The sequence below is a fragment of the Sceloporus occidentalis genome, unplaced genomic scaffold, assembly GCF_023333645.1.
Source record: "Sceloporus occidentalis isolate IW3139 unplaced genomic scaffold, rSceOcc1.0.p SCAF_7, whole genome shotgun sequence".
Classification (NCBI taxonomy): Eukaryota; Metazoa; Chordata; class Lepidosauria; order Squamata; family Phrynosomatidae; genus Sceloporus; species Sceloporus occidentalis.
In genome coordinates, this window is record NW_028316987.1 from 31,802,396 (window position 1) to 31,830,269 (window position 27,874).

Consider the following 27,874-nt stretch of genomic DNA (forward strand, 5'->3'; position numbering starts at 1 on the left):
GCTGGGTCTTCTCTCAGCTTTACAACCTCAGGCTTGTAGTGATGCTACTTTGACCGCATTCACACAGATTCTTTTAAATTCTAGTTTACTGTTGTATGCATACATGTCTACAGAGAGACAGAACTATGATGATCATTAATTCTTTGGAAGAAGAGTTGGATTAAAAAAAATATCGGAGAATATCATTTACCCCATGGCAAAAATCCCATGGAAGAAAGCTGGATATAAATTCAAACATCAATGAAAAAGAAAAGACTGAATGAAGCCTATGTGCTTACTTCAAAAAGAGTGGAAAACTTATTCAGATTTAAACAAATATTATCCACCTGAAAAGGGTAGATAGAGTAACCAAGTACAGTTTAGGAACAGGAGCAGCACCTAAAAAGTGCCTGTCCCTCTTAGTTTTATTTACTTAAAATAAACACGTGGGGCTGTGATCTCAATTGGAAATACTGCATGTGTGGAAGAAGTGTTTCACCCTCTCCCCACCATTGTTGCATCTTTCCCACTCATCCCATTTGAATGGCCCCTGCAGGTGGGAGAGAAAGGGGCTGTGGGAAGATATAAATCATGGGTGGGCATGTCACCCAGAAGTCAATTCTCCCCAAAGACGATCCCATGTGTTGCACCCTTTCCCCTCACTGCAAGCTCAAATGCCTCCATTTTCCTCTGCAGTGCATCTCAAAATAACAACAGAAAGTGATGTTGCACCATTTGGGGAGGGACTGCAAAGTGAAATGGAGGCATTTGGAGGAAGTACAGGAATACTTTCGCATGGTTTCACATGTTGAGTGGCTTTCTGTGAGATTGTGGGGTAAAAATTTCCTAACCACATTTTTAAATGCCCTTTTCTCTGTACACTCAATATGGAAAATACTGCTTTTCAGGGAGCACAGGAAACCTCTGGGGGAAGGAAGAATGGGATAAATCTTGCCTTTTCCCTAACTTCTCAGGAGCAATGTTCACCTAAGAGGAAGTCAACAATCTTTAGTGTGACCACATTTTCATTTTATTGTATTATATGTTAGGTAGTATAAGTACAAAATGAAATCAAAATGTGGCCATGCTAAAGAGCACTAGCAATAGCACCTTCATTTATATATGGCTTCGTATCACCTAAGCAGTCTCTAAGCAGTTTACAACTGTAAGATAATTGCCCCCAACAAGCTGGGTACTCATTTTAGTGACCTTGGAAGGATGCAAGCCTGAGTTCAGCCTGAGCCCTGGCTGGTATTGAACTCACCACCTTATACTTTGTGAGTGAGTGGCTGCAGTACAGGCATTTAACCACTGCACCACCAGGGCTCTAAAGACAGGTGAAACTGGATGGCATCAATGTGGTGTTGTAGTTTGAGTGTTGGACTATGACTCTGGAGACCAGGCTTTGAATCCCCTGCTCAGCCATAGAAACCCATTGGGTATCCTTGAGCAAGTCACACCTCTTAGCTTTGGAGGATGGCAATGGCAAACCACCTCTTAAGAAACTTACCAAGAAAACCCCATGATTTTAGGTCACCATAAGTAGGAAATGACTTGAAGGCACACAACAAAGTGTAAGTATTGGGGATAGGAGGGGATACAGAAACACTGCTTTGCAAATTGAAAGAACTAACTAAAGCTTATCACAAAATGCCGAAGTTGTTGGCTTTGGAAATACAAAGCAAAAATCATAATATAAGCTACTTGTTATGGAGCACTCTCATTAGGCATCTAAGTCCTCAGAAATGAAGTATATTTGTGGTACAGTTCTAGGAGGAAAAAAAAGAAGAAAACCTCAGAAACATTGAGAATTCACTGTAAGCAAATAAAATTGATGCTTTTATTGAAGGATAAAGAAAAGGTGGTGAAGTTAATTGCATACACTTCCAAGTCACTTTAGAACTAGCAGCAGGAAATTAGCTGTTGTGCGAAAACAGCATGAAGTGTAATTCAGAGCAGCTGTCTAATTTATCAGCAAGAATAAACTGCTCATGTTCTTAAACTGTACTCAATTACTCTATCCACCTTTTTTGACCTGTTCAGCCAGCTAATATTTGCTTAAATCTAAGTAAAAGTTTGCCACCCTTTTTGAAGTAAGCAAAGAGGCTTCATTCAGTCTTTTCCTTTTCATTAATGCTTGAATTTATATCCAATAATCTTCCATAGGATCTTTGCCATAGGGTAAATGACATTCTCCACTTTTTTTAAAAAAAAACAAACTCTTCTTCCAAAGAACTAATGGCCATAATGGTCCTGTCTCTTTGTAAGACATGTATGCATACAACAGTAAAATAGAATTTAAAAGAATCTGTGTGAATGTGGTCAAAGTAGCATCACTACAACCCAGATTTTGTGCTGTGTGATTTGCCATGGCTTTTATAGTATTCTGTTGCATATGTAGATGAAACCATGTCATAAAATGCCACAACATATCCTTCTCTTTTTCCTTCAGCCTGCATCTTTATACTTCAAGAAGTCCTTACAAATGGCAATTCACCTCCACAAATAGCAAGTTGTTTATGTGCATTGCTACATGCAAGGAGTAGAATAGATTATCCCCTAAACTTATTTTTTTTCTTTGACTGGTTTCAAAATAGTGTTATCTTAGTCACATTGGTAATTTTCTCCCCCCCCCCCCCTAAAATGACCACAATACTTAGTAATAAAACTGAATCTTTCTCCTGTGATTAACCTGAAATGTTCCTGAACTGCTGTACATAACTGTTTCCTCGGGTCTTTTCTGGTCTGGTCTGTCTGGCCTTCCTTCTTTCCTTGCTTGTATTTCCAGCCTCGTTCTCTGGCTGCATCTATGTTTCAGAAATAATGCAGTTTGACACTGCTATAACTGCCATGGGGCCATCCTATGGAATCCTGGGATTTGAGTTTTGTTGTGGTATCAAAGCCCTCTGACAGAGACAGCTAAATATCTCACTGATCTACAAATCCCAGAATTCTGTAGCATTGAGTCATGGTAGCTAAGGGGATGTCAGACTGCTTTATTTTAGATTCAGCCTTAGTCTCCCCATGGTAGTGTGCTAGGGCAAAATAAAACATAATTAGAAGTTACTCTTCAGCATATGTGTAATTTTTTGTATATTAAGAAGGGATGAGACTCAGGAAAAGTTCTTAGGAGTGTTCTTCCAAACCTGTTTGTTCTTAAAATTGTAAAGAAATATTAATATAAAGAAATTAGAGAAGGACATTGTATTTTCCCTCTTCAAAATTATTATAAAATCATGTTGGGGTTTTGTTGTTTTTATTTCTGAGAACAAATCAGAAATGAATTTTGAGGGAAAAAAAGGATTATGGTATATCCTTCCCTCCCCAACTATGGTCTTCGGGAACACTGCTTTCTTTCCTGGATAAAAGATGGGAGGGAACTAATTGGTACTAATGGGAATCCTTTTGCTATTGCTAATTGTTTTGTCTTTCTAAGATAGTCATGAAGAGTTCAGCTGGGGAGGGAAGAATAAAACATAGAGAAAGGTTCATTTTCACAATGTGTGTGTTCCATTTTAATGCAGCAGAACTGCTTCAACAAGTTTATAAAAGCAGGACATATTTATCTGTTAGTTCCTTCTGTATCACCAAAGGCATTTTTGACAAAAAGTGAAATGTACATCCTTTCAAAATGAAGTTTGCAAATAGAAGAATTGCACTGACACAAGCATTAATTTTGGGTATAGCTACGCAGGTACGATGAGGCACAGTATTCCGTTGCCTTCAGACATAGAACAACACACTATCAAATGCTCCAGGCTTAAACTTACTTACATAGAAGTAAATCACCATACTTCTCTCAATGGGATTTACTTCTGAATAAACATGGTTAAGTTTCAACTTTATGAATAAAACTCTGTTTCTTGAATTCTCAGTCCAATTATGTCTACAACAAAGAAAGTCATATTGGCTGTGATACTACTAGGACTAGACCAAAACCATCACCACCATCCTGGAAACATACCACCGCATTCGCAGTAGCCATTAGAATAGGGTTGCCATAGCTGAGGACCTCCAAACCGGGAGAAATGTAGGACAAGGTTTAAAAATGTAGGACTTTTGTTTAAAGGTCCTACATTTTTAAACCTTGTCCTCCTTCTCCTTCCCGGCTTCGGAGGAAGCCTCGGCCTGCTCCCAAGCCAGGAAGGAGCGTGGGGGCCGCCTGTCATCGCGGCAATCGCCGCGATGACAAGCGGCCTCCTCGGCCTCGTGGAGGCCTTGGAGGACCCTGTGGCCGGAGCTCCGACCATGGAGTTTTACAAGGCCTCCCTGGGGCTTGGGAGACGATGTCTCCCAGGCAGCAGGGAAGCCTGGGAAGGGGGGAGCAGGGTGCCCACGATTGCGGCGATCGCGGGCGGCCCCCACTCCCTTTCCCGGCCTCTGTAGAGGCTTGGGCCTCCAGATAGGCCGGGAAGCAGGGGGCAGGGCGCCCGCGGTCGCGGCGATCGCGGGCGGCCCCCACTCCCTTTCCCGGCCTCTGTGGAGGCTTGGGCCTCCATAGAGGCCGGGAAGCAGGGAGCAGAGCCAGGCCGCCTCCCTCGCCGGCGGAGGAGGCGACAAGGCAGCAGAAAAGGGCCTCGCTGAGGTGAGACCCTTTCCTGCTGTCAGGCTGTTTCCCTCGCCAGCGGAGGAGGCCAAGCAGGGAATGGAGGCGAGGCTCCTTTCCCTGCCTGGCGTCCGTCGCGTGGGGGTGGGGTGTCCCGGGGGCGGGGCCAAACCGGGGCGGGACCATTCGGACCCGCCCCAAACCGGGAAAGTCCCGCCCCCAGGCGGGATATGGCAACCCTACAATTAGAATCTCTTCTTTAAAAAAAAATACAGGGCAACATACTACTGCTGGATAAAGCTCCATGCAGTAGGGCCTGCAGTCTTTGTTGCACTGAGCCACTTTGGGCAATAAAAGTCATAGGCATAAATTTTTGGAGTATTGCCCCACAGCACCTCGTCTGCCTGATCTCAGAGTGACCAGATGTCTTGCTTTTCCAGGACATGTCCTACATTTCAGCCTTCTTTCTAAAAGGAATTCCAAAATGTCCTCTGTTTCAAGCATGACTAAGAACCATGAACTTATATTTATATGAGTGGTTTCAGCTTTTATTTTGTAATGCCCTACACTTTTTTCAAATGTTCTATATTTTGCAGTGCCTTGTCCTTTGTAGTTATGACATCTGGTCACCCTGCCTGATCTGGGGAAAAATAATTAAAATAAATAAAAAAGAAGGCTTTTGCTGGAGCTGCAACCACCGCTGGTGATCTACTAAAATTGAAGGGCAGAAGGAAAGGGGACTGATTGAACATCACTATCAAAATAGGATTGAATCCATCTCTTTATTCGTCTTTCAGAAACTTTATGTTGAGAGTGTTAGTGCATTTAATCTACACTTCTTGAAAAGAAGAAAGACAGTCCAGTTCATATCCTTTCTTGGGTTGATAAGTTATTGGAATGCAGGAGGTAGAACAAACAAACTGGATGGAGAAAACTGGAAACATAGGGCAACATAGTGAAGGCTCTTTGTCCATATTCCCTCAAATCTGGCAGACTGAGTTCATTGGGATTTGTTCTCAGGAGCATATGGCAGCCTCTATTATGTATTCGATGTGCCTACCCTAACTATCACTTTGAGGCAGAGTGGATGCATTGGTTATGATGAAGTATTGAAATCAGTGTGGGAAGTTATTGGACCACAACTCCCATCAGTTTAAATAATCATAGCCAGTGGTGAGTGGTAATAAGAGTTGAAGTTCATTTCTGTAGAGCTGCAGTTTCCCACCCTAGCTTTAGTCAGGCACACATGAATATATGATTTAGGCTGCAATTCTGTATGTACTTTCCTGGGAACACTTCATCATAGTGGAAACTCACAAAAGTGCACAAGGTTTGGGAAGGCAGGTAAATCAGAAATGTGGATAGTTCTGTAAGATCTCCTGTGATTCTTTTTATCTTTTGTTGTTTCCTGACACAGTCTCCCTATAAGACCCCCCACCCCAAATACTAACAATGAATATTTTTACTCAGAGAGTTGTTTCTTTGTTTCACAGAACTGATTCATTCTGTGGCATTCTGATGAAAGTATTCTTGCAGAAAATTACCCATGTGAAGTGGCCAGGCAAAGAATGTGATGTAAATATATAAGATTCCTTTGCTTTGTTCTCTTCGTTGTATTTTTTTTCTAATCAAGCAGAAGAATCTCACATAAATCACATCCTTCAGGTTACACTGTTAATTTAGAAAGAGTCAGTGTGCAATGTGCCGAGGTGTTTATACAGTGTTTAGTGTTTTGGGGAGCTCCAGTGCAAGTGAAGTTCATTTGGTGATCTTGGATCATTTACCCTGATCTACCTCACAAGTTTGTTGTAAGGACAAAGTGGGAGGAAGAAAAGCCATATACATCATTAGATGATTGGCAAGGTATAAATAAAACTAATAAATTAATATTCATATGAGCTAATGAGTAAATGGTGCAGAATGTTATCTAAACCTGTTCTTAAGTATCTTGATTTTTCTGCAGCAGCTGCAGAAAGGTGACAGATCCCACAGTTGTGAAGATTGAAGAATCAGTGAAGGATGCAGTTTGCATTCCCTTGATTGCAATTTAAAGCACTGCCTATCTTTCGCTCTGGTATGACGAATAGTGTGTGGATGCATGAAGGCTTTGAATCCATGCACAAAATCTCAATAGAAGGAAGTCCCATGTGTGCAACAAGCACACCTATATTTCAGAGCTTTCGGATCAAAGCCTTTATTTTTCTCCTGAGATAAAACTAAGGTCCTCATGGAAAATGCAAAAGAGAATGTCGGATTGTAGGCCCCCATTAGTGTGCATGCTAGAGCTGTTATCCTCTCTGGCATCTATCAAGAAGTTAGCTGGTAGCAGCAGAAACAGTAAACAAAATATGATGGAAGAAAATAATTCCCCATCGGGAATCATTTTAAAGTCACAGAGAAGTGCTGTCTTCAAAAGACAGCATGTTCAGTCCCTCCCCGAATGCTGGAAACATGGAGTTGCCTGGGGGAGTGGAAGCTTTGCTTTGTAGGCACTTGTGCAGCTGGCATTTCAGGCTGTAATCTTTACAAGTAATGTTCAGTGCACTTATCTATTTTCTTGAGCATTTGCACAGACACAGTGGTTTGTTCCCCTTCCTATTTCCAATGAAAGCACCTGTTTGTTCCTACTGGAAACTCAGTATTATAAACCCTTCATGTGAGTTCACAATAGGTTGCTGGTCTTGACTTGGCAATACAAGCACTGCAACACCCAGGGACTTTGGATTTTCATGACAACAGCAAAGAGTTCTGTGCTTCCTTGACATAGCAGAAGGCCTTCTCATAATCAAATATGGTTTGCTAGGTGGCACCAAGAGTTTGAAGATTGAGAAGCACAAGTTACAAATGCTGTTACTCATGGGGAACTAGTTCCATGGAGCTTTTGGGATCCTGGCTGTAGCTAACAATGAGATTATATCACATTGAATCCCATTATGGCTTTGGCTAAAAACAGTGTTAATGTGTAAGATTCCTTTCAGACTGGTAAGAAGCTGAGATACTGGCTAACGCATATTGAAATCTGGTGTGCAGAAGGTCCAAAGAGCAATCCCTTGCATCTCTAGGTAACCAAATCTGGGAACAGGTGATGGGAGAGGTCTTCCCCAAGACAGAGGAGACAGTGCTGGACTACTTACAAATAACCAGAGTTGGTGTAAAGCAGGTTCTAAGGAACCAGACTGAAAATAATGCTCTGACAGGGGTTTCTTTTCAGATGTCCATGATCTGAGTGCAAATGTCAGGAGTAGGGGCATGACCCTGCTCCTTGTTATGCAAACGAATGGCCTCATTTCTAGTTACACAGTTGTGTAACTGTGAATATTTCCAGTTACACAGTTATACCACTAGAACACAGTCCTGAGTTTAAATCAATATAGCCACTGTCACTACCTATTGAGGATATCCTATTTTGGGGGGTTGATTTTTTTTACTAAAATTTCTAGACTTACACATGAGTATATACAGTAAGTCCTTTTTAATGTGGACCACACTGAAATAATAGGGTTCTCTAATATTCACACTTTCAGGTATCATTAGAGGAGTCTTCAGACATAATCCCTGTGATTATAGACGTCATACTGTATTTTTTTCAGTTTTTCTTATTGAGTTCATCTTCATTTTGATACTTTTTAATTCAAGGCTTTCCTATTTAATGCTGGAAAATGATTAAACTTCCAATTTAGACAGATCTAATATTCATGACCTTTGGACCTTAAATACTGTACATATCTGACAAACTGGAAACATTTCAGGGTGTTTTTTATTATTATAATAGCACTTTGTATCAAATGAGGCATTTTAATCGTTTTCTTTTTAAATGCTGAAATTGCTGGATTTTTGAATCAAAGTGAGATAATTAGATTAAATGATTCATCGTTGTCATTGCAAGAGTGCATTTAGCAATTTAATAGTCATGTTGTAGGAGTCCTGTAGCGGTTCACTATTTGAGCTGCTTAAAGTAAAAAAAAAAGTTGGAAAAGTCCTTCTGGACAATGTAATATTCAGTTCTTAGATCATACTGACTGGAATTCAGCTGAAGAGGAAATTACAGCTGTGATAAACTGGTTGTTTAGGGTTGTTGTTGTTGGAGGATTTTTTTTTCCGGGAGGGGGGGTAGCCTGTGATTCTAGTTTTATAGCTGCCTTATTCCATTGATTTTAACCACAGGTGATCAGCTTTCAGCTTTTCTAATTAATTTGCTTAGCATATTTTAAAGCCAGCAGTGTCCTAAAACTACTTCTCTTCAGAACATTATTTTGATTTGTTCCTACTTTTGAATTCAGTGAATGGATTTATTTCTTAGGATTGTGAAATAAAGGGGAGGGTGTGCTAATGCATAGATGACCAGGTTTGGGCATGAATGTTGCATGTTATATTGGCTATAGGAATTATGGCACCTCTGAATTGGAACCTGAACCTTAGCTGTGGCACAGGTTCTCCCAGGCACTTTGGGATTCCTAATTTTTTGGTTCCTTGAGATCAGCTATGGAAAAAAGCTCCCTCTGTGATTATACCTTAAGTGTAAACATACTTTATTAAATACCAAAATAGGAATAATGCATAGTGTTTTCACTTTCTATTTATGGGTGTGAAAATTGGACATTGAAGGAAGCTGATAGGAAGAAAATAGATTCATTTGAAATGTGATTTTGGAAGATAATTCCATGGATAAAATGGATTACCTAATGGATATGTCTGAGAGCAAACCAAATTTGAGCTCTCAGTAGATGCCAGGATATCTAAACTTAGGCTGTTGTAGTTTGGTGCATCATGAGACAACATGTCTCCTTGGAAAAGATGGCAATACTTGGAAAAGTAGATGACAAGAGGCAAACAGCATTACAGATGGATAGATTCAGTCAAGAAAGCCATGACCCTGAGCTTGAAAGACCAGAGCAGGAGACTAGGACTCTTGGAGGTCTTTCATTCACATGTTGACCATTAAGTTGAAGCTGACTTGATGGCAAATAATAATAACAGGAGCATACTACTGGTCTTGCTTTGCAGTGTACATCCTGTGCTGGGTTGTAGGGTGTGTTCTATGATGTATTTACATGACACATGACAGCAGAGAGGCCTAACAAACCTGCCAGTTTTCCACATAAGATGAGTATGCCTCTATGAATCATTTTCAGTGCACTGTGGTTTTTCAGTGACAATTTCACATCTTTTGGACTTGCCCCACTGAATACTTGCCAAAAAAGGTGGTTCTCATTGTGTTAGCAAGCTTGAGATACTTGCTGGTATAACATAACAGCTAGGACTGAGCTACTAATTGGAGATTTCCAATTCAAGTTCTGGTGATGTGCTCAGCCTCACTCCTCATTTGCAGTACAGAGAATAGTAATGCTGACTCATAATAATATGGTTATATTGTTGCTGTAAGGATTGCAGTTAGATAATACATTTTGAAAGCGCTGCACAAATGCTGTGAATCATTACCATCAACATATCCTGAATGGTGAAAAGCTCTTGAGAATACTCTTGCTTAGAGAATGAAGGGATGCACTACATATAAAACTTTCCTTTAATGTTTCTATTCACCTGCTACCAGTTCTTCATGCGACCATAGTGCTGTCAGCGGTATTGTAGCAAGTAGCTGTTCCTTGTTGCACAGAGATAATGTGGTTAATTATGTAATGTGTTCAAGGATAAGTGACCTTAGCTAATATCCTTCTCCAAACGATGGCCTCAAGGGATCAGCCTAAATTAGCCATGGTATACTTGGACATATCCACTGATCTACCATAAATCACACCTTTGAAATCAATGCCTTGGGAGCACTTGTGCACAGCCTTAAAGGGGAACCTCTGCCCTCTGTTATCTCTGGTCAGAAATAGTTAATCTCTGGTAATTCAGTGATCAGAGATAACAGATTGGAGATAACAGTTATTCTTCCTGCTGTGAGAAGCATAGAACTCTGTAACCCTCCTCTGCCTAGAGAAGGCATGAAATTGGCCCTGTTTGAGGGGAGAGGTGCTGCATGATGTCAGGTGAGCAGTTTGTCACTGTTATCCTAAATGTATGGAGATTAGTAGAGCTTTCACTAGCGGTTGCAATCTATCTGGAAAAACACTCAATTTGGCCATGCGAGAGTGGTAACATGATATGCTGGATCTGGGACCAGCTATTCCAGTACTATTCCAGTATGGATACCCCAGGCATGAAAAATTATACATATGTTTATTAAGAAAAACAAAGAGTTGCTTACAGAGTAGCTTACAGAGCTAATAGAATTCAGGAAATTGGAAGAGACACCAGAAACTGGGGGTTAATTGAGGCAACAGATACCTGTATTGTTTTCCAAAGGTCCATGGAAAACCAAAAAGATTAGACTGAAGCTGTGAGGTTCTGGGGGAAGATGGGAATAAATGACTCAGTCAAAAACCTGAGGATGACAATTGCACATGCAGAGCAAAACAAACTGCCACAACTGTAGGAAAAAGGTTTTGTTTTTGGGGTAATATTTATGCTCTTAACCCATGAGAGTTCTTGGGAAACCAAAGTTTTATTATCTTCATCATTATCAGGCAAGCCCCATTCTTGCTGCAGTCATGCTAGTTAAAGAAAACATGAACATACCTGTTTGTGAACAGCCATTATCATGCCTCTTATCTATCGTGCAGCTGGGGTGTTTCTACTATCATGTTTATTTTATTTTATTTACAGTATTTATACCCCACTTAAAGGCTCTCAGAGCGGCTTACAATTATTGTTATTATTATTATTAATTGTATGGTTTCCTGCCCTCAGGCTTACAATCTAAAAAGACACAACACAAAAGGAGAAGGGAATGGTGATGAGGAAGAGGATCAGGTCCAGCAGTTCTTCTCTGAGGCTTGGACCAAGGCAGATGGAGTGGAGAGAGGGCTCTTCTTCTTAGTTCAGGCCAGGCCTGATGGAGCTGCGCCTGCATCTCTCCCTCCATGGCCGGATGGCAACAGATGAACTGGAGGGAGGGCTCTGCTTGTTGTCTTCCACACTCCTTCTTAACCCTGCCTCCTGGCCTTATACTTCACACAGCATCCCTTTGGGTTGTTTTTAACAATAGTTTTTGCTTTTTAACACAATTTCAGACTCATGGCAATGCAATTTAAGTTTTTTAAAAAAGAAACAGACAAAAATACAGGAAATCAGACTGCTTGGGAATAGGGAGGGTGAAGTGGGAGAGGAAGAGTGTGACATCTCGTAACTGCCAGTATTGCAGTGACTGTGGCAGTGGTGTTTTGCACATGTGGATTATTGGAACTGCCAAATGATTGGGAGCTTATTGATGGGTTTACTCTCTTTTAAGTGTGTGTAGGATTGCAGCATGAAGAACTTCTATTCTTTTTTGCCATGTGACTTTTGTATCAACTGCAACATATGCCAATCCTCTCATAGGAGTTTATTGGCAAGCTATATTCAGAGCATGTTTGCTTTTGCCTTTGTCTAAGGCTGAGAAGGGTTTCTATGGCTGAATTCTAGTCCACCACTGAAAGCACTATGCCAGGCCCAATAACTTAAATAACATTTTGCTCTGAGAATAAGAACATTTTTTCTGGCACTGAAGTGTTTTTCTTTTTCTTTTGCAAATTATCAGCAGACAGCTTTTAAAATTAGGCCACTTATACATTAAATTTAAGGAAACAGATGAATATATGACTGCAACTGTGGCAATCTAAACCAATTAAAGTTTAATTGCTGCAGTGTGTGTGTGTGTGTGTGTGTGTGTGTGTGTATCATTTTGGACAAGTTAATATGAGAGTGATGTGACCAAATAAAGATAAGTATCTGGTATCTGTGGTCCTAAGTGCCAGATGAGGGATTTATAACCAAAGGAACATTTTTCACTGAAGAATGATGAACAATAGACACTGACAGTATTAAGTGCCAGAATTTCTCTTTCCTTCATTGATTTTTATTGTGTTTATTGTTTGGCTCCCAGGCATATGTATTTTCATTTTCCATTAGTAGAACTAGTACTTTCTCTGAAGAGTTGAACTGACATAAGTAGCAACCATTTCATTAAAAATGGCTCCCTCAACACACAACACAGCCTGTGATTATTAAAAAATAAAGGTTTAAAAAAAGATCTTGACATTTGTTATTAGACCTCAAAGCTATTAAATTTTAAATGGCATTTGTGTTTTGTTCATTAAATGGGCTTTTCCTTTCTAAATCCTTGGCTCAAGTGTTATCCTCTGCTGTCTTGCCTTTGTGTTTTTTGCTTGGATTTGTGTACATTTTTAAAATTTAACTTTCTCTTCCCTTCATTGTCATGGAAATTGAGTTTTTAGAGCCTCTCCCCCTCCCTAGAATTTTTCAGCACAAATACCATCCAAATGATTTGTTTTTCTTCTAATTTGTCTTTAGAGTGAACCTCTAAACTTAAAAAACTAGACCCAGTTTTATTAGAATGCAGGCTCATGCTTAACCTGTTATACAGAGTCTGTAGGAAAGTGTTTGTTTTCTCTCCCAGAAAACTGAGATTTACTAAACAAAGTGCACTTAGACTAAGGAAACTAACCAGTCTGGATAGAATAATACATCTTTTCTTGGATAGTGTTGTGCCTCTCCTGAAGGACCAAGTGTACTCTTTGGAATTTATGCTAACTGCAATGCGCAGGTGTTGATGTTGGCCAGGAGTACTTTTTACCAATTTAGGCCTATTTAGAAAAGACTGGTCTTGCCTTAGCAATTCATGTTGTGCCAACATCCAGACTGGACTATTGTAATATGAAGTCTCTTTATCTATCTTTGAAGATAATTAATGTAGGATACAGATGCTCACATATTGCTGGTGGCTGAATAGTGACACGTGGTACCAGTGCTATTTCAGCTGCCCTGGTTGCTAATATGTGTCCAAGACTAATTTGAAGTGATTGCTTTAACATTTGAAACCTTAAAATTTTGGAGGATTGCCTGTATCCTGATGCCATCCACCAAAAGTTGCTGAGTATAAGAGAGAGAGAGAGAGAGAGCTGTTTGCTTTTGACCTTGCACTTTGAGACTGAGGGCCTAAAGGGGTGGATTGACGCCACCTCTTTAAGCACCCTTTAAGCAACTGCACGCCATAGTCCCAATCTGGTGTTTATCCGGCCCCAAAAGAAGCAGCAAAATGCTGCTCCTTTTTGGGGCAGAAAAAGCTACCTTTCCCCCACAGCGGCGGCTCTTCTTCACTCTTGTGGCATGCAGCATCAGAACATTGTGCAGCCGGAGTGCCACAAAGCCACCTGTCATCTCTCCAGGTGGGCTGTGTGATGCCGCCTTGGGGATGACGTCAGGGCGTGTGTCATCTAAACACCATGCCCCCATGCCACCCCCCAGCAGGTGCTTACTGCCAGTCTCTTTTACCCCTGAGTTGCCTTTGCAGGTTTATCTACCCTCATTGTTATGGAGACCATGTTATTTTTGATTAATTGTTCTTGAATTGTATTTTTGGCTTCCACCTTTTTGCTTGTAATTGCACTTGTTTCTGTTTTGCATTATTTTATTACTTTAGCAGGATTCTATTTGTAAACATGTTCATATATGAATGGGTTCTATATGTAGTAAGCACAAGAGCTCTATTCAGACATTTGTCTAAATGTGAGGATTAAAACTATGTAAGGAACAGGGATGTGCGCACACACTGATATGCCCATGTGTGTTCCTCTTGAGACCTTCACCCACGTAGCATAAACTTCTGAAGAGTTCTAAAAAAATTTTGACCATGTATACATTGGAATTCTTAAAAACCCTCTTCTGATATTTGCACTACCAGTGTCTTGTCTGTGGGGGATCTCCCTCCATTTTTTGGTGAGGGCCCTTCTTTTGTGAACCACAGAATACCCCTGCTTTGCACTAAACATATGAAGGACTAAAGGAGGGAGGATTTGGAATGGGCGGCATTGCTTATGGAGACTGTATGTGTTACCTATCCCCACTATACACATTCAGCTCTTTTTTGTTCAGGCAAATGCCAGAGAAGAGCTACAATTATTTAATCAGTTCTTCACTTCTTTCTGAGTGAGATATTTGGGGAAGGGCCTGAATAGCAAAACCAATGTGGTGTAGTGGTTTTGAGTGTTGGACCATGACTCTGGAGACCAGGATTCCATTCTCCACTTGGCTGTGAAACTCAGTGCGTGACCTTGGGCATGTCACATGCTCTTGGCCTCGGGAAGGCAATGGCAAACCTCTGAACAAATCTTGCCAAGAAAACTGGATGGTAGCTTCACCTTAGAGTTGTCATAAGTTGGAAATGACCTGATGGCACATAACAGCAGCAACAACAACAAAAACAAGCTGCATAGCATTTGAGATAGAGGCACACATGCAATTTATCCCAGTGGTACAGTCAGCCCTCCATATCTATTTTTCATCCATGGATTCAAGCATCCAAGGCATGAAAATATTTTTAAAAAGTGCATACATTCCAAAAAGCAAACCTTAGTTTTGCTATTTTATATAAAGGACATAATTTTACTATGCCATTGTATTTAATGGTACTTGAGTATCCATGGATTTTCCTGTAACCAAACTCCAGTGGATATCAAGGGCTCACTGTATTTATTTTATTCTTGATAGAATAGAACACTGTGGTTACTGGCAAATGCTGCTGTTACTTAATATCTCTTCTTTGTTTCTGTATGTGAATTCAAATGAAATTTCTGTGGCATTCTACCTTAACCATTTCCCAGGATGTTAGTTTATGTGAATGCAGGGATTTTTCCCCATATGGGGAAGCATTCCTCTGTGCGATTCTCTGCCTGCATTTTGAAGTGGTGCATGCCATGAACAAGTTTTATGAACTGTTTCTGCCAGTAGGGCTTACATTTGTCAACTGTAGGGAGAAGAAACTAGGGATGCGAGGATCATTCATCATGGTTCACTAAATATATGAATTGTTGATTTCTCAACCTCTTCAATTGTTTTATGTACAAGCCAAGAAATTTGCCACATGATCACCTAGCTGTGAGAATTTTCAGATGGTTCATTTGCAAATGAAGGCGGGTTACAGACCGCCCATTTGGGGCGGGCTGTACCCACCTCTTTCCCTAGTGTATTGGGGCCTCAGCGGCTAGAACGGCAGCCGCTGAGGCCCCGATCCGCCGCTTTCCGGGCTGCGGGGAAGCGGCAAAAGGCCCCTTCCGCGCAGCCTGGAAAGGGGTGTCCTTGGGGCTTCAAGCCCCAAGGACACCTCGCGGCGGCGGGGAGGAGGAGAAAGGGGCCGCTTGGCCCCTTTCTCCTTTGGTCCACTGAGCGCACCCATCTGAAGGCTGCGCCCAGCGGACCAAACCAGGAAGGAGCTTCAAAACGGAGCTCCTTCCTGCTCCGCGGAAAGGGCGCATTATGCGCCCTGGCGCGGAGCGAGGACATCATGTCTGCGCTGCCCCGTATAGAGGCCATTTTGTGCATGCGGAGCGCGCACTAGGGTTAGGGGGGTGCGCTCCGCATGCACAAACGGGCCGAAGTAAATGGGCAGGAAATTCCTTTTGAAATTCATTGTTTAGGAAGTTTTATTGTTTATTGTTTTATTGCATCAGTGCAATAAACCAGCAGGGGTGCAAGAGTCTGTGCATCTTCACATTGAAAAAAGTATGGCAAGTGATGAAGAAGCTGTCTTGCCAGTGAGGTGTTGAAATTGTGTGTTGTTGTTTTTGCAATGACTGGATTCAAATTTGTCAAAGCTAAAACAAAAAATGTCACACAGGGGAGAGGGGAGGTAGTTTGGTATACTTTATGAGGAAGATAGAATGGAGAAGACAAGCTGGGATCAGTTTTGACTACAAGTCCTATAGCTGGAAGAGGGATTATGGGAGGTGTAGTCCAAAACTTTTCTAAGCTCTAATTCTCTCTATTTCTCTATCATGCTCTCTTCAGTGCATTTTATAATGCACTGAACTCAGTGGAGTTACTGAGTCCAGGTATTGTTGGACTGCAAGTTCCAGCAGCTCCTAGCTGATGTACCCAAAGCTAAGGAATGTTGGGAGCTGCAGTTCAACAACATCTGGATCTTGGAAACTATGCAAGGACAGTCACCCCTGGTTAGTACTTGGATTGGAGACTGCCAGAGAATACCAGGTGTTGTAGGCTAGCCTTCAGAGGAAGGAACTGGCAATATAACTTTTGGAGGATTTCTTATATAAGAATCCTCTGTGAAATTCACAGGATCTCCATACATTGATGAGGGATTTGAAGGTGCATGTGTGTGTGTGTAAGCGTGCGCACACGCACGCACCCTTTGTAATCTTTATAGCCTCTGGAGCCAATGGGCCATCTCTGGCACTATGACATATCTGGCCCAAGGCACCAAAGGGGGACAAAAGGTTGAGTTCCAGAGAATACTGCTTCCATTCTATGCTTTCATATTCATCTATTCTTTTACCATGCCCTCTGCATATTAATATTTTGATACCAAACTTGCTGGGGGCACATGAGTCCCACTAAATCTGTTTTTGTGGCCCCTAACCTGTCCAGTCTCTCCCGGCCAGAAGAAAGAGTGAACTGCCTCTCTTGGGAGGCTCCACTTTGCATTTTTTTTTTTCCATTGGCACAGCAGAAAGTATGCTTCTTAGTGGATTCTGGGATCAAGAATTAAACATTATACAGTTGTCCCTCCATATTCTCTTGTTTGGGGAACAGGACCCTTGTGAACATGGAAATTTGCAAATAGCGCAAACCCCACCCACCTCCTCCTCTGACACCTGGAATAGCTGCAGCCAGCTGTCCCAAGCACAAGAGAAGGGGACAGGGCAGCACGTGTCCACCTCTTCCCTTGCCTGGGATAGCTGCAGCCAGTTGTCCCAAGCACGGGAGGAGGAAGTGGATGGGGCTCATGCTGAGATTATGAATAATCATTCCTGAGTCCCAAGTCCACGAATGGGAAGGGATGTCTGTACTCTCCAAATTTGACAGTGTAACTGAAGGGACATTTAATTAAAGTGCAGAGCAGGTTGCACACTAGCCAGATCTGCCCACTTTTATTCCTTTTGCTCTCTTTTTGTGAAAAGCAACAAATCTGAATAGAAGAATTCCTCTTATGTGTAGACATATATTTTGGTCCCCTATCATGTGGAAAATATTCAAAAATAAGGGACACTCTGTTATCTGGATTTGTTATTGTTCAGAACAGAGCAATGGAAATAGATATGTAGGGGGCATGTGTCTGGTGCTCTCTACTCTTTGAAGGTTTATAGAGCATGCTTACATTTGAAGATTTTCATACCTGGCAGAATCGCTGGTAAAATGTTGCTTGATCGTTCAGGAAGCGCACATGTCTCTAAGCCTGGTGCGCTTCCTAAACATCAGTGAATCATCGGCTCCCCTCTAATGTTGTTTGCAGCGTTTCCATTCAGAGGAAATCTGGTCTCCCTGAACAATTCAGTAACGCTATAGGGGAGCCAACGATTCACTGGCGTCCAAGAAGTGTGCCAGGCTTACAGACACACGCACTTCCTGAATGATCCAGCAGCGTTTTAGCAGCGATTCTGCCAGGTATGAAAATGTTCATAATGAATGAATAGGGCTTACAGTTCAGAAATAAGTTGGTTTGTATCCCTGAGAGTGATTTATGACCTTCATGGAAAGAGATGAATGTGACATCAGAAGGATGGCCTTGTGATCCAGTCAACCAACCACTGCTAAAATTAGTTATGATACAGGGAACATAGTTGTTCTGCTTTTCTTGTTAAGACACCAATATTTCACTTTTTCACACAAGGGAGACTCCTCTGGTGTAATGAGGGAAAAGCTATCCTGTTCTGAGCTGAGAGGAATTTTAAAACAGTGGTTTGGAGGAGATAGGATAGGGCAGATCTTCATAGAATATTACTCTGAGCTCATTCACTATGAGAGCTTCACTATCGGATAATTCAGGCATACCGTACTGTAGTTAGCACTGTGGATAATGGAATTTGGAAGGGGGTTTCAGTGTCAGTCCAGATTCCATCTGCATGGCTTGGCAAAGTTTATGTTTTTTTGCAGTGCTAAAGTGCTGTTTTGAATCTCATGCTGGGAAAAAAGCAGGAGATAAATAAATTAAAATTGCAGGATATAAACTGCAAGATGATTTGGATTTACACAGACAAAATGTTGGAAAATAATAATTTCATACTTAATCATTCTCGTCTGATATTGTGACTTTGGATTTTAAGTCTGAAGTGTAATATTTTTCTGAAAGTGTTTTTGTTGATAAATCTCTTTGTAATGATCAGTATGTAGATGTTACCTTTCCCATTAGTTCCCAACTATAACCTTTGTGAGATCAGTGGGACTAAGAAATACATTGTTGCTCATTATGTATACATTGAAACATCACACTGCTAGTGTGTGTCTGTTTATGACAAGGATTGCTTACTATTGAATGCATATGAAAAATAAGCAATGCATATAGTATTAGTGTACATTTCAGACAAAGATCTTGTAATTAATACCATATACGTACATATTCCTCAATAACAAGCTGTGTAAGATCCATATAGCATGAAATCTGATACATGATAAGGGACAGTCTATGGCCGGTTACACACCGGCACTTTGGTGCGTGACGAGCATGCACTAGGATTACAAAAGGGCGGTGCTTCCGCACCGCCCTAACCCTAGTGCGTGCCCGTCACGCACTAAACGGCGGCGGCCCTTCCATATGGCCGCCGCCGTGAGGACGTCACGGCCGCGCCGCCTCTAGACGGGGCAGTGCGGATGTGACGTCCTCAATCCACGGCAGGGCGCCTAGGGCGCCCTTTCCGCGGACCAGGAAGGAGCTCCGTTTCGGAGCTCCTTCCTGGTCCCCGGCGCCGCTTTGCTTCGCTGGGCGCAGCCTTCAGACAGCTGCGCCCAGCGAAGCAAGGGAGAAAGGGGCCAAGCGGCCCCTTTCTCCCCCTCCCCTTCGCCGCGGGGTGTCCTTGGGGCTTGAAGCCCCAAGGACACCCCTTTTCTGGCTGCGGGGAAGCGGCGTTTTGCTGCTTCTCTGCAGCCCGAAAAGCGGCGGATCGGGGCCTCAGCGGCTGCCGGTGTACCCACTGAAGCCCCGATACTCTGGGGAAAGGGGCGGGTCCAGACCGCCCCAAATGGGCGGTCTATAACCCGCCTATGCAACATATATATATATATATATATATATATATATGAAACACCTAAAGCTGGATATAGCAGGGATAAGATAGGATAGCTTTTGTAACAGTGTCTGTATATCACATAAGCGTTTTACAGACCACCCAAAAAGGGCGGTCTGCTGGCGCCTCCGTTTCCGCCGCCGGGAAGCCTCGGCTTCTTTTTCCGTTGTGCTTATGACGCCACATGGCACCAATGGCGCACTTGCAGCGTCATAAGTGAGCCACAACGTGCAGACGCTAAGCATCTGGCACGTCAAGATGGCGGCGCCCATGTAGAATGGGCGCCGCCATTTTGTACGTGCTTAGCGCATACTAGGTTTCAATAGTTTCAAACACTTCAGAGCAGTGGCTACCAACCTTCTCTATGCTCCAAACCCCTAGGAAACATTTGATTAATGCTTTCACCCCCCATGAAAGTAATATCTTATTTGGAGATGAAGAAGTCTAATTTCTAATTTTTGAGATACTTAAATACTACGGGTGAGTAAATTGAACTTTAAGAAAATAAGCTTTTAACTCACTTCATAAAATGTAAATCTAAATTCAGCAGTTTTTTATTTCGAAAAAATGTATGATGACTCATGACTCCTCACTCAAAGACACAAGCCACTCTTTGTCTCACCCACTGAAATTTCGTCTTGCACCCCTTCGAGATATGGGCACCCCAAGTTGGGAACGCCTGCTTTAGAAGCAGTGGAACTAAAATAAATGTCTGAAGTTCCAGAGACATAGAGAAATTTGCAAGGTCTTTGAGAAAACCTCATTTCAATTTTTTATTGGATTTCTCCCGCACAAACAAACAAACAAACACACTTTACCACAATATCTGTAGGTAGTATAAAAAATTGTATGCAAAACATAAATGTACACAATAAATGATTTAATTATTGGTGAACTAGAAGAGACTAGTATGAGAAGTCTTCACCTCAGACAAGTATAAACTGTTCTAAGTTCCAGCCCTCAGAAAAGAATAGGTAACACCAGCTCTGTTGAGAGTCAGTAAAGACAGTTTTGAGGGAAATCAGACAAACAAGTTTTAAAATTAAATTTTGCACTTATTTTGATCTGGTGTGTGTCTATGTTGTATGTGCATTTAATTTGCTTCAGTGTTGTTTTTTTAAAAGCTGGTCTTCAGAAACTAACCCTACTTTTCCTGCAGGTAAAGAGACTATGTTGTGTTCACTTATTCTGTTGTTATTTTTGATCTTTTCACTAGGAAACAGCAAGAACTATCAATGTAAATATCAAAATGATATTGCAACATATATCAAGTATAGCTTGGTGTGCAGTGTGGAAAGAGCTACAGCAACATTGCCTCTGGTTGAGGCGGTCAGGAGATAGCCTGATTTACAAGCAAAGTATGGGATGATCTGTGGTGGACTTCTGTTACAGGCTGGTTTCTTGAATTCTTTTAAAAAATGAGATATACTTTGTTCTGTAAGGCATTTCTTATGTTCACAGGTGACCCAAAATATTTTGCTTCTTGAGATAAAGGGGCAGGTAGCAATGGAACAGCATTTTCCATTATATCTAAGGGCTGATTTAGGGAATGAGGTCAAACAATGGGGTACATACAAATCTGGCAACTATCAGTAGAGGACTGCTAGGAGTTCATGAGGATCAGTCTGGGTTTTGCCTTTGCAGCCCGAAGACGTTGCCCCATTGTGCCTGGCAGGAATGCCAGACTAGTCATGTTCTTAATCAAGAAACTGTAGAGTAGCTTCCTTAATAATAATAATAATAATAATAATAATAATAATAATAATATTTTCCTTCAGATCAAAGCGGTTCACAACATACAAGCTACATGTCACATGCTATAGCAATACAATACATCAACAGTGACATCAGCGATCTCATACAATTCAATAAAATTCCTCAAAAACCATGTACAAAGCAGTCAAAGCCATCAGTTGAGGCTTGTTGCCGCCGGCCTGCCTCTTTCCCCCTCAAGATGGTGGTCGGAAGGAGGGCTCTTAGTCTTAATACTATGCCCTTATTGTTTAGAATTCCTGAGTGCTATGTGCATGTAAAATACATCAGTTGCTATGGGTCCTTTATAAATGTAGGCAAAAATGTATTTTCCTATAACAAAGGCGTTTTGAGCATTTCAGATTTCTCTAGTGACGAGGCTTCTTATATTGCATATCATTGACCCTTAAAAGAATGCTCTGTAGAGTGCAGATTAATTTTCCTCTGACAATAGAGAGTGGTTACTACAATAATCTGCTCTTGCATGTTCTCAGTAGACAAAACTGAAAATAAACAATGAAAGATCTCTCTGGTATGGTTTGGATTATCCAGAGCAGTGGTCCGTAAACTTTTCCCGACAACTACCTCCTTTTGTCTTGGGTGACAACCCTATCACCCTACCCCACCCCGGTGCATATTTCCTGATTTTAGGTCTATTGTTCTACTACAAATTCAAAATAACCAATCTCTGTCATTTTTCATCTGGTCATCCTGGGAGCAGCAACTGAACAGCTGGCTGACCAGCAACCAAGTAGCCTTTCACCCATGCCACCCCTCCAGCAAAGGCCAGTGCAGTCGCTGTTCTGCCAGCTGCTCGGTTGTTGCTCCAAAGGCAACCAGATGCAAAGGGAGAAGCTTCTGCCTGGAAAGGAAGAATTCTCAATCTTTCTTCATTAGGGTGGAGAGGGAAGCAGCGTATGTGTGTGTGTGCATGCAATTTACAGAGGCCACATGCCCTGGATTGTAGACTGGCCTGGACAGAGAAAGGGAGATTTTAACTACAGGAGCTGCTCCAAGGTGAAGGACTATTTCCAAAAATTGACCCCAGATACTCCTGCCTGTGCTTTACCAGAGACATGTCTTGTCCGCCCAGCTTCAGGTGTGCCCCCCTTCCCACCCACAAACATTGCTTCTTCTACTACCTCTTCTCTCTGCCTGTCCAATGAAAGAAAACAGGAGCAGCAGCAAGTTCCAACTTGCCAGCCAAATTCCAGCAGAGATCACAAAGCTTAAGCAGGGGCCCAAATCCGAAAGCTCATTTTTGCCACTGCTTCTCCACTTCCCACCTTGCTACCAGATGCCTAACTCCTTGCTCCAGTCCTTGTGAATTGGACTGGTAACCTCTTTCACACACACACACACACACACGGTCTTCAGGCTTACTTGTTTTAGGAGCTTTCTGAGCAGTCCTAGCATATTGACCTGTATAAAAGTCGACCCAGGATTTTAGGGTCAATTTTGGCCCATAAATTTCTCGACTTATAGTTGAGTATATATGGTACATAAAATTCAGGCTACAGACAACCTGCTATTTACTATAGAGTGGCATAGTGGCTGTAATAAATCACCTGTAGTCAATTTTTATTTGTATATTTTGTCCACATTGAACAATGGAGGTTTTTAGCAGCTAGTAGTGTTCTTAGAAGAATATTCCAAAATGATATCCTTCTCATCCAAAAGTTGCATCCTCCTCCCCACATTATAAAATACTGGGGAAAGCTGGAGTGTAGTCTTGCATCACCCTTTGCTAATTGTTGTACTGTGTATCATACTCTTTAATTAAAAGTGAGTAAGAAATCTATGGAGTGGTAGTATTAAAAATGTATTATGGATCTGAAGGTATAAAACCTAGATACATCTGTTTAAGTCAGATAACCTATGAAATTAAAACAGAACAGTAAACTAAATTGGTATAAATGTTTTAACAGTATCTTGAAATATGCAGCACTTAAAAAAGCAGATTATGTGTGGAGTGGTGGTGCTGGTGGTATGCATGTGTACATGTGAACAAAACTAAAAAGAGAAACCCAGATTTTAAGCCATACATCTGCTTTGCCTTTGCTTAAGATTTATTATTTCTTCCTCACACTGCAGATGGCTGGATCTGCTCAGTCTGCAAAAGCTGCAAGGAAAGCACATCATAAAAGTACAGCAAAAATACACTTAAAAACTGTTAAGAAGTTACCTCAGGGAGCAGCTTTCCCCCTGTATGCCTCAGCAATTGCTGAGGTCAGAAATATATCTTCTAAGAAGAATTGTGCATAGCTGAAGTTCTAGTAGCTGTCTTTGTGTTATTTTGATTGACTCAAAGGGAATGTATTATTGTTGCATGTGAGTTTTTTGGGGGAGGGGGAGAGGGATGGGTAATTTTCCAATTACAAATTGTATTTTGAATTGGGAACACTGGGAGATGAGAGTCTTCAGTGTGCTTTAACCTTCTGGTCTGCTGATATATTTACCTTCTTGGAAAAAGGCCAGTGCTGATGTTACATTTCCTAATCTCTCAACAAGAGGTAAGAGATTAGCAGAATCATTTGAGGGCCACACACATTCCCCTCTCTCCCTGTGAATTTTCCATCCTACCTCTTTTAAGGGTAAACTGTTATGTAATGTAGTGGCCTCCAATGAGTTAAATCCTAACCATTGGTTTCTTTAATCGTGGTTTACAATCCTCTGATTTAAAGTTAATCATAGTTAGCTTTATAATGGAACCAAAGGTCATATTATACATGCAGAAAAGGAAAAGAAAGTGGAATTTGCTTGGAAAACAGGAGGGTATTTCCTTAATACCAAGAGGGTAGAGTACAGCTATAGAATCTTTAGGTATCCGATACCTATAGGATATCTGAAATGCTTGAGACCAGAGGGGTTTTAGATTTCGGATTATTTATTTATTTATTTATTGGATTGTGGAATATTGGCATATACATAATTTGATACATTGGAGATGGAAGCAAAGTCTAAACATGAAATTCATTTATGTTTCATATACATCATATGTACATTGCCTGAAGATAATTTTATACACACTATTTTAAATAATTTTGCGGATAAAACAAAGTTTGTGTACACTGAACCACCAAAAAGTAAAGGTATCACTTTCTCAGCCACTCATATGGATTATTTTGGATTTTGGAATTCCACATAAGGGAGGCTTAACCTGTATTATCACATTACCTCAGTTTATTTTTCTGCCTTCTTGAGTTTTATCAGTTCCCCACCCTCACACCATTTTGTCTGTCTCTTTTCACCTATCCTAGCTTGAAGCCAATTTTTCAAGATGGGCAATGAAACCTAGGCACAGCTGAGATGAAAGCTCTTCATTGTATTTTACAAAGTATACCAGTTTTTCCAGTACAACCAAAAATGTTCTGTATATCCAACTTTGTGGTCATGTGGCACCGAGCACTTCAAGTGATCTTGTGATGCACAGAACCCTGAACTGGAGCATGTGGCCTGTGTACACCTGTGTACACACACCAGTTTAACACCTCTCCACCCTTATGAAGGATTGAGAATCCTTCCTCGCTGGGGAGAAGCTTCTCCCCTTACACCTGGAGCAGTAACCAAGCAGCTGGCTGAGCAGCCACTGAGAGGCCTCTTGCATGCCCTTGTCTTTGCCACAAGACTGGCATGGGCCTAGCCAACTGCTCAATTGTTGCTCCCAGGCTAACCAGGTGGCAAAGGAGGCAGTGACCAAGATTGCTTGTTTTGAATTTGCAGTGGAACAGTAGACTTAATATCAAGAGATAAACATGGGGAGGAATTTAGGGTTGTTAACCAAGAGAAAAAGGTGCAGTGGCCAAAAAGGTTTGGGGACCACTGCTGTAAAGTCTGTTTGTTGTCCAGTCCAAGAGAAGCTGGTTGATAATTATTTTATCCAGTTCAACTATTTTGTTATTTAATTTGCTGCTCATACATTTGGCGACCAGGAAATATATACATTTTCTCAAGAGGAGCTTTGTCTGATAACTTACAATCATCGAGAAATACACATACACATACACTAGTTGAAAGGTAGAATGAAGTTGTAAAATGTTGAGTGTCAGCTGAAAATGAGGATATATGGGTGAGAATTGGCCTTTTGCACAACATACGGTATCCTAGAAGGGACATGGCTGGAATCCTGAAGATAAATTGCAACATTTGGTTGCAGGTCCGGTTAGTATATCTTTAATATATGTTCTTCAATATACAGATAGAAATAATGTTATATTCTAGTTATGATTTGTTGTCACACCAAGGGTCTTGGTTCCCTATTTGCACATTGCTAAAAGTGCTCACCTGTTTTCTGTGTGCATTTATTCTGCTTGTGGCCTTTCCTCACCTGCCTTTATAGCAAAGAGTATTTGAATGCTGGTGACTTCAGAAACATGCTAGAAAAGCATGCTTAAACCATTCCATCAAAAAACTTAGATGAACCTAACTAACTAAAATGTCAGACTGTTGGTTATGTAGTGGGTTAGTCTTCAGTGTTGTGTACAACTTGCAGAGAAATACAAAAGAGTGGAACCTGCATTGGAATTCATTGCATGTCAGTGTATGTGCCCTAGCTACAGGATGTTTGCTCTTCCCCCAACCTCACTCTCTCTTCTCCAGCGAACATGCCATAGCATAGCTTCTGGAGTTCTGAGAGAAGGATGATGTCTGTAACTCACACTAACATTATTTTATCCCCCAAATCTCCATCTCCCCTAACAAAAGGGAGAAATAAATTAGAGAAAGTGGTTTCTCAGTGATATGACATAGAAAATAGAAACTACAGTATATCTTAGAAACAGGCAGTGTTGTAGTGTAGACTGAGATGATGCCCTGAGGCACTAAAGAACCAAAAGAAGTTTCTCCTTCTTAGAGTTTAGAATAATTAGGAAAAACAAAGTCCCATTACACATGTCCCTATTAAAAAGAAGTGTTGCATTTAATTCGTCAGTAGAATTTGAGGGTGAAATATAAAGTATCAATTTTATTTTTATTCTTTCACTTTTCTCTAATGAATATATTGTTATGCATTTCCCATTTCCCCCAAGAACTGGGAAGTTTCTGGAGTAATACTACCCAGCTTTGTTATGTTTTGGATTAGAAGGTCCTGGAGACTTGTACCCATTTAGCTTGGAGTACATTCCATTGAATCAGTGCGAGTACCTATAGTTGCTCTGTTATTGTCTTTTTTCCTTTTATTCCTTCATTATATTTATGTACTTCAGTTTCATCCAAAGAGTTTAGAGCAGTGTTTTGGCCTCATAACAATCCTGTGAGAGAAGGACTAACTTAGTTGCTTCCCCATAGCAACTCAGTGGCCTTCATAACTGTTTAGGGCTTTTATCTGAGGTTCCCATAGTGGCCCAGCATTAACACATGATTCTTGGAAGGCTGCTGAGGACCAGCAGGTACTGATGTTTGTGCTAGATTGGTATTTGCAGCTATCTTGTTTCCATGGCTTGATTTTAGTCTTATACAATGGACTGCTCAAGGTGCCACCATTTCAAATATCCCATAGTACACTGAACCAATGTTGTACCAGAACAATGGGGGAAATCTAAAATGATGACACCACAGAGCTATGGATTGTTGCATGGTTCCTGTCTGCCTATAGCTAATGCAAAGTTGCTAATGTATACACATGAGAAGGGGTCAATTGTCAGATGAAAGTTAGCTGGGGGAAAACTTAAACATGGAGCCAGCCCTGTTACTAATGCTAAATTTGACACCTTAGACACTGCAGTACACTGGCTAAATTCAATACAACCATGAAATCTGTAAATCTAAATTACAGCACTTATTGTTTATTTTCCAATTATGTGCACTGATTGTAGACACATACGTTCCATGAACGCAATATATTCTTATTCTAGTTTCAAAGTAAATGTCAGCAGATTGGTAGGAGGTATCCAAAAGAAAATTTTGCTATCTTGTAATTTTATAACTTGAAGCAAACTGCTCTTTTATGCAGTAAAATGTATTTTCTAATGTTTCTGGTTGTACATGGAATAGACAAAAGAAGTTGTGGAATACCAAGTAGTGAAAATTAGTCACCAATATCCTCTTCCTTGCAGGAAACCTGAAGATTTGCCTTCTGATTCTCAACCAACCTTTCAACAAAGCTCATTTCCATCATCTGTGGAGCAGAGGTAATAATAATGTTATACATCTCTCCATGTGCTTTTTTGCTGTCTGGTTTATTGCGCTTTCTGCACGGCAGCTCTCTTCATAGCAGTTTCCATTAGTGACATAAAATGTATAGAGTTTAGTCTGAGCCTTCAACCAAATTCTTCCTGAGTTGATGGAACTGTGTCTGGGCTGCATTACTATGGAGGGCGGAAGGGTCCCATGTGGCTTTTTCATTCAAAACCGTACCTGTATGTAAGAAATGATGTCAGGTAGACGGCTAGGCTTGCACCCTTCTCCCCATTCTTGAGTTTTCCATGTTGAAGTAGTGTTAACATGGAGAAGCTATTCTTTAAGTCCTGTAACTCTCTGCCACTTCTCTGAATAATTACAGCGCTCTAGAAATAAAGTATAATAA

The 27,874-nt window shown here is 41.2% G+C and overlaps 1 protein-coding gene across 5 annotated transcripts in view; it reads left to right on the forward strand.

The window, feature by feature from the left end:
- Nucleotides 1-27,874, forward strand: part of TPK1 (thiamin pyrophosphokinase 1) — a 388,541-nt gene that overhangs the window by 51,645 nt on the left and 309,022 nt on the right. For all 5 annotated transcript variants that reach the window (XM_089532522.1, XM_089532521.1, XM_089532523.1 and 2 more), the window contains one exon: nt 27,405-27,479. In XM_089532522.1, the coding sequence (XP_089388648.1) occupies nt 27,405-27,479 (75 nt within the window). The remainder of the gene's footprint in view (nt 1-27,404; nt 27,480-27,874) is intronic.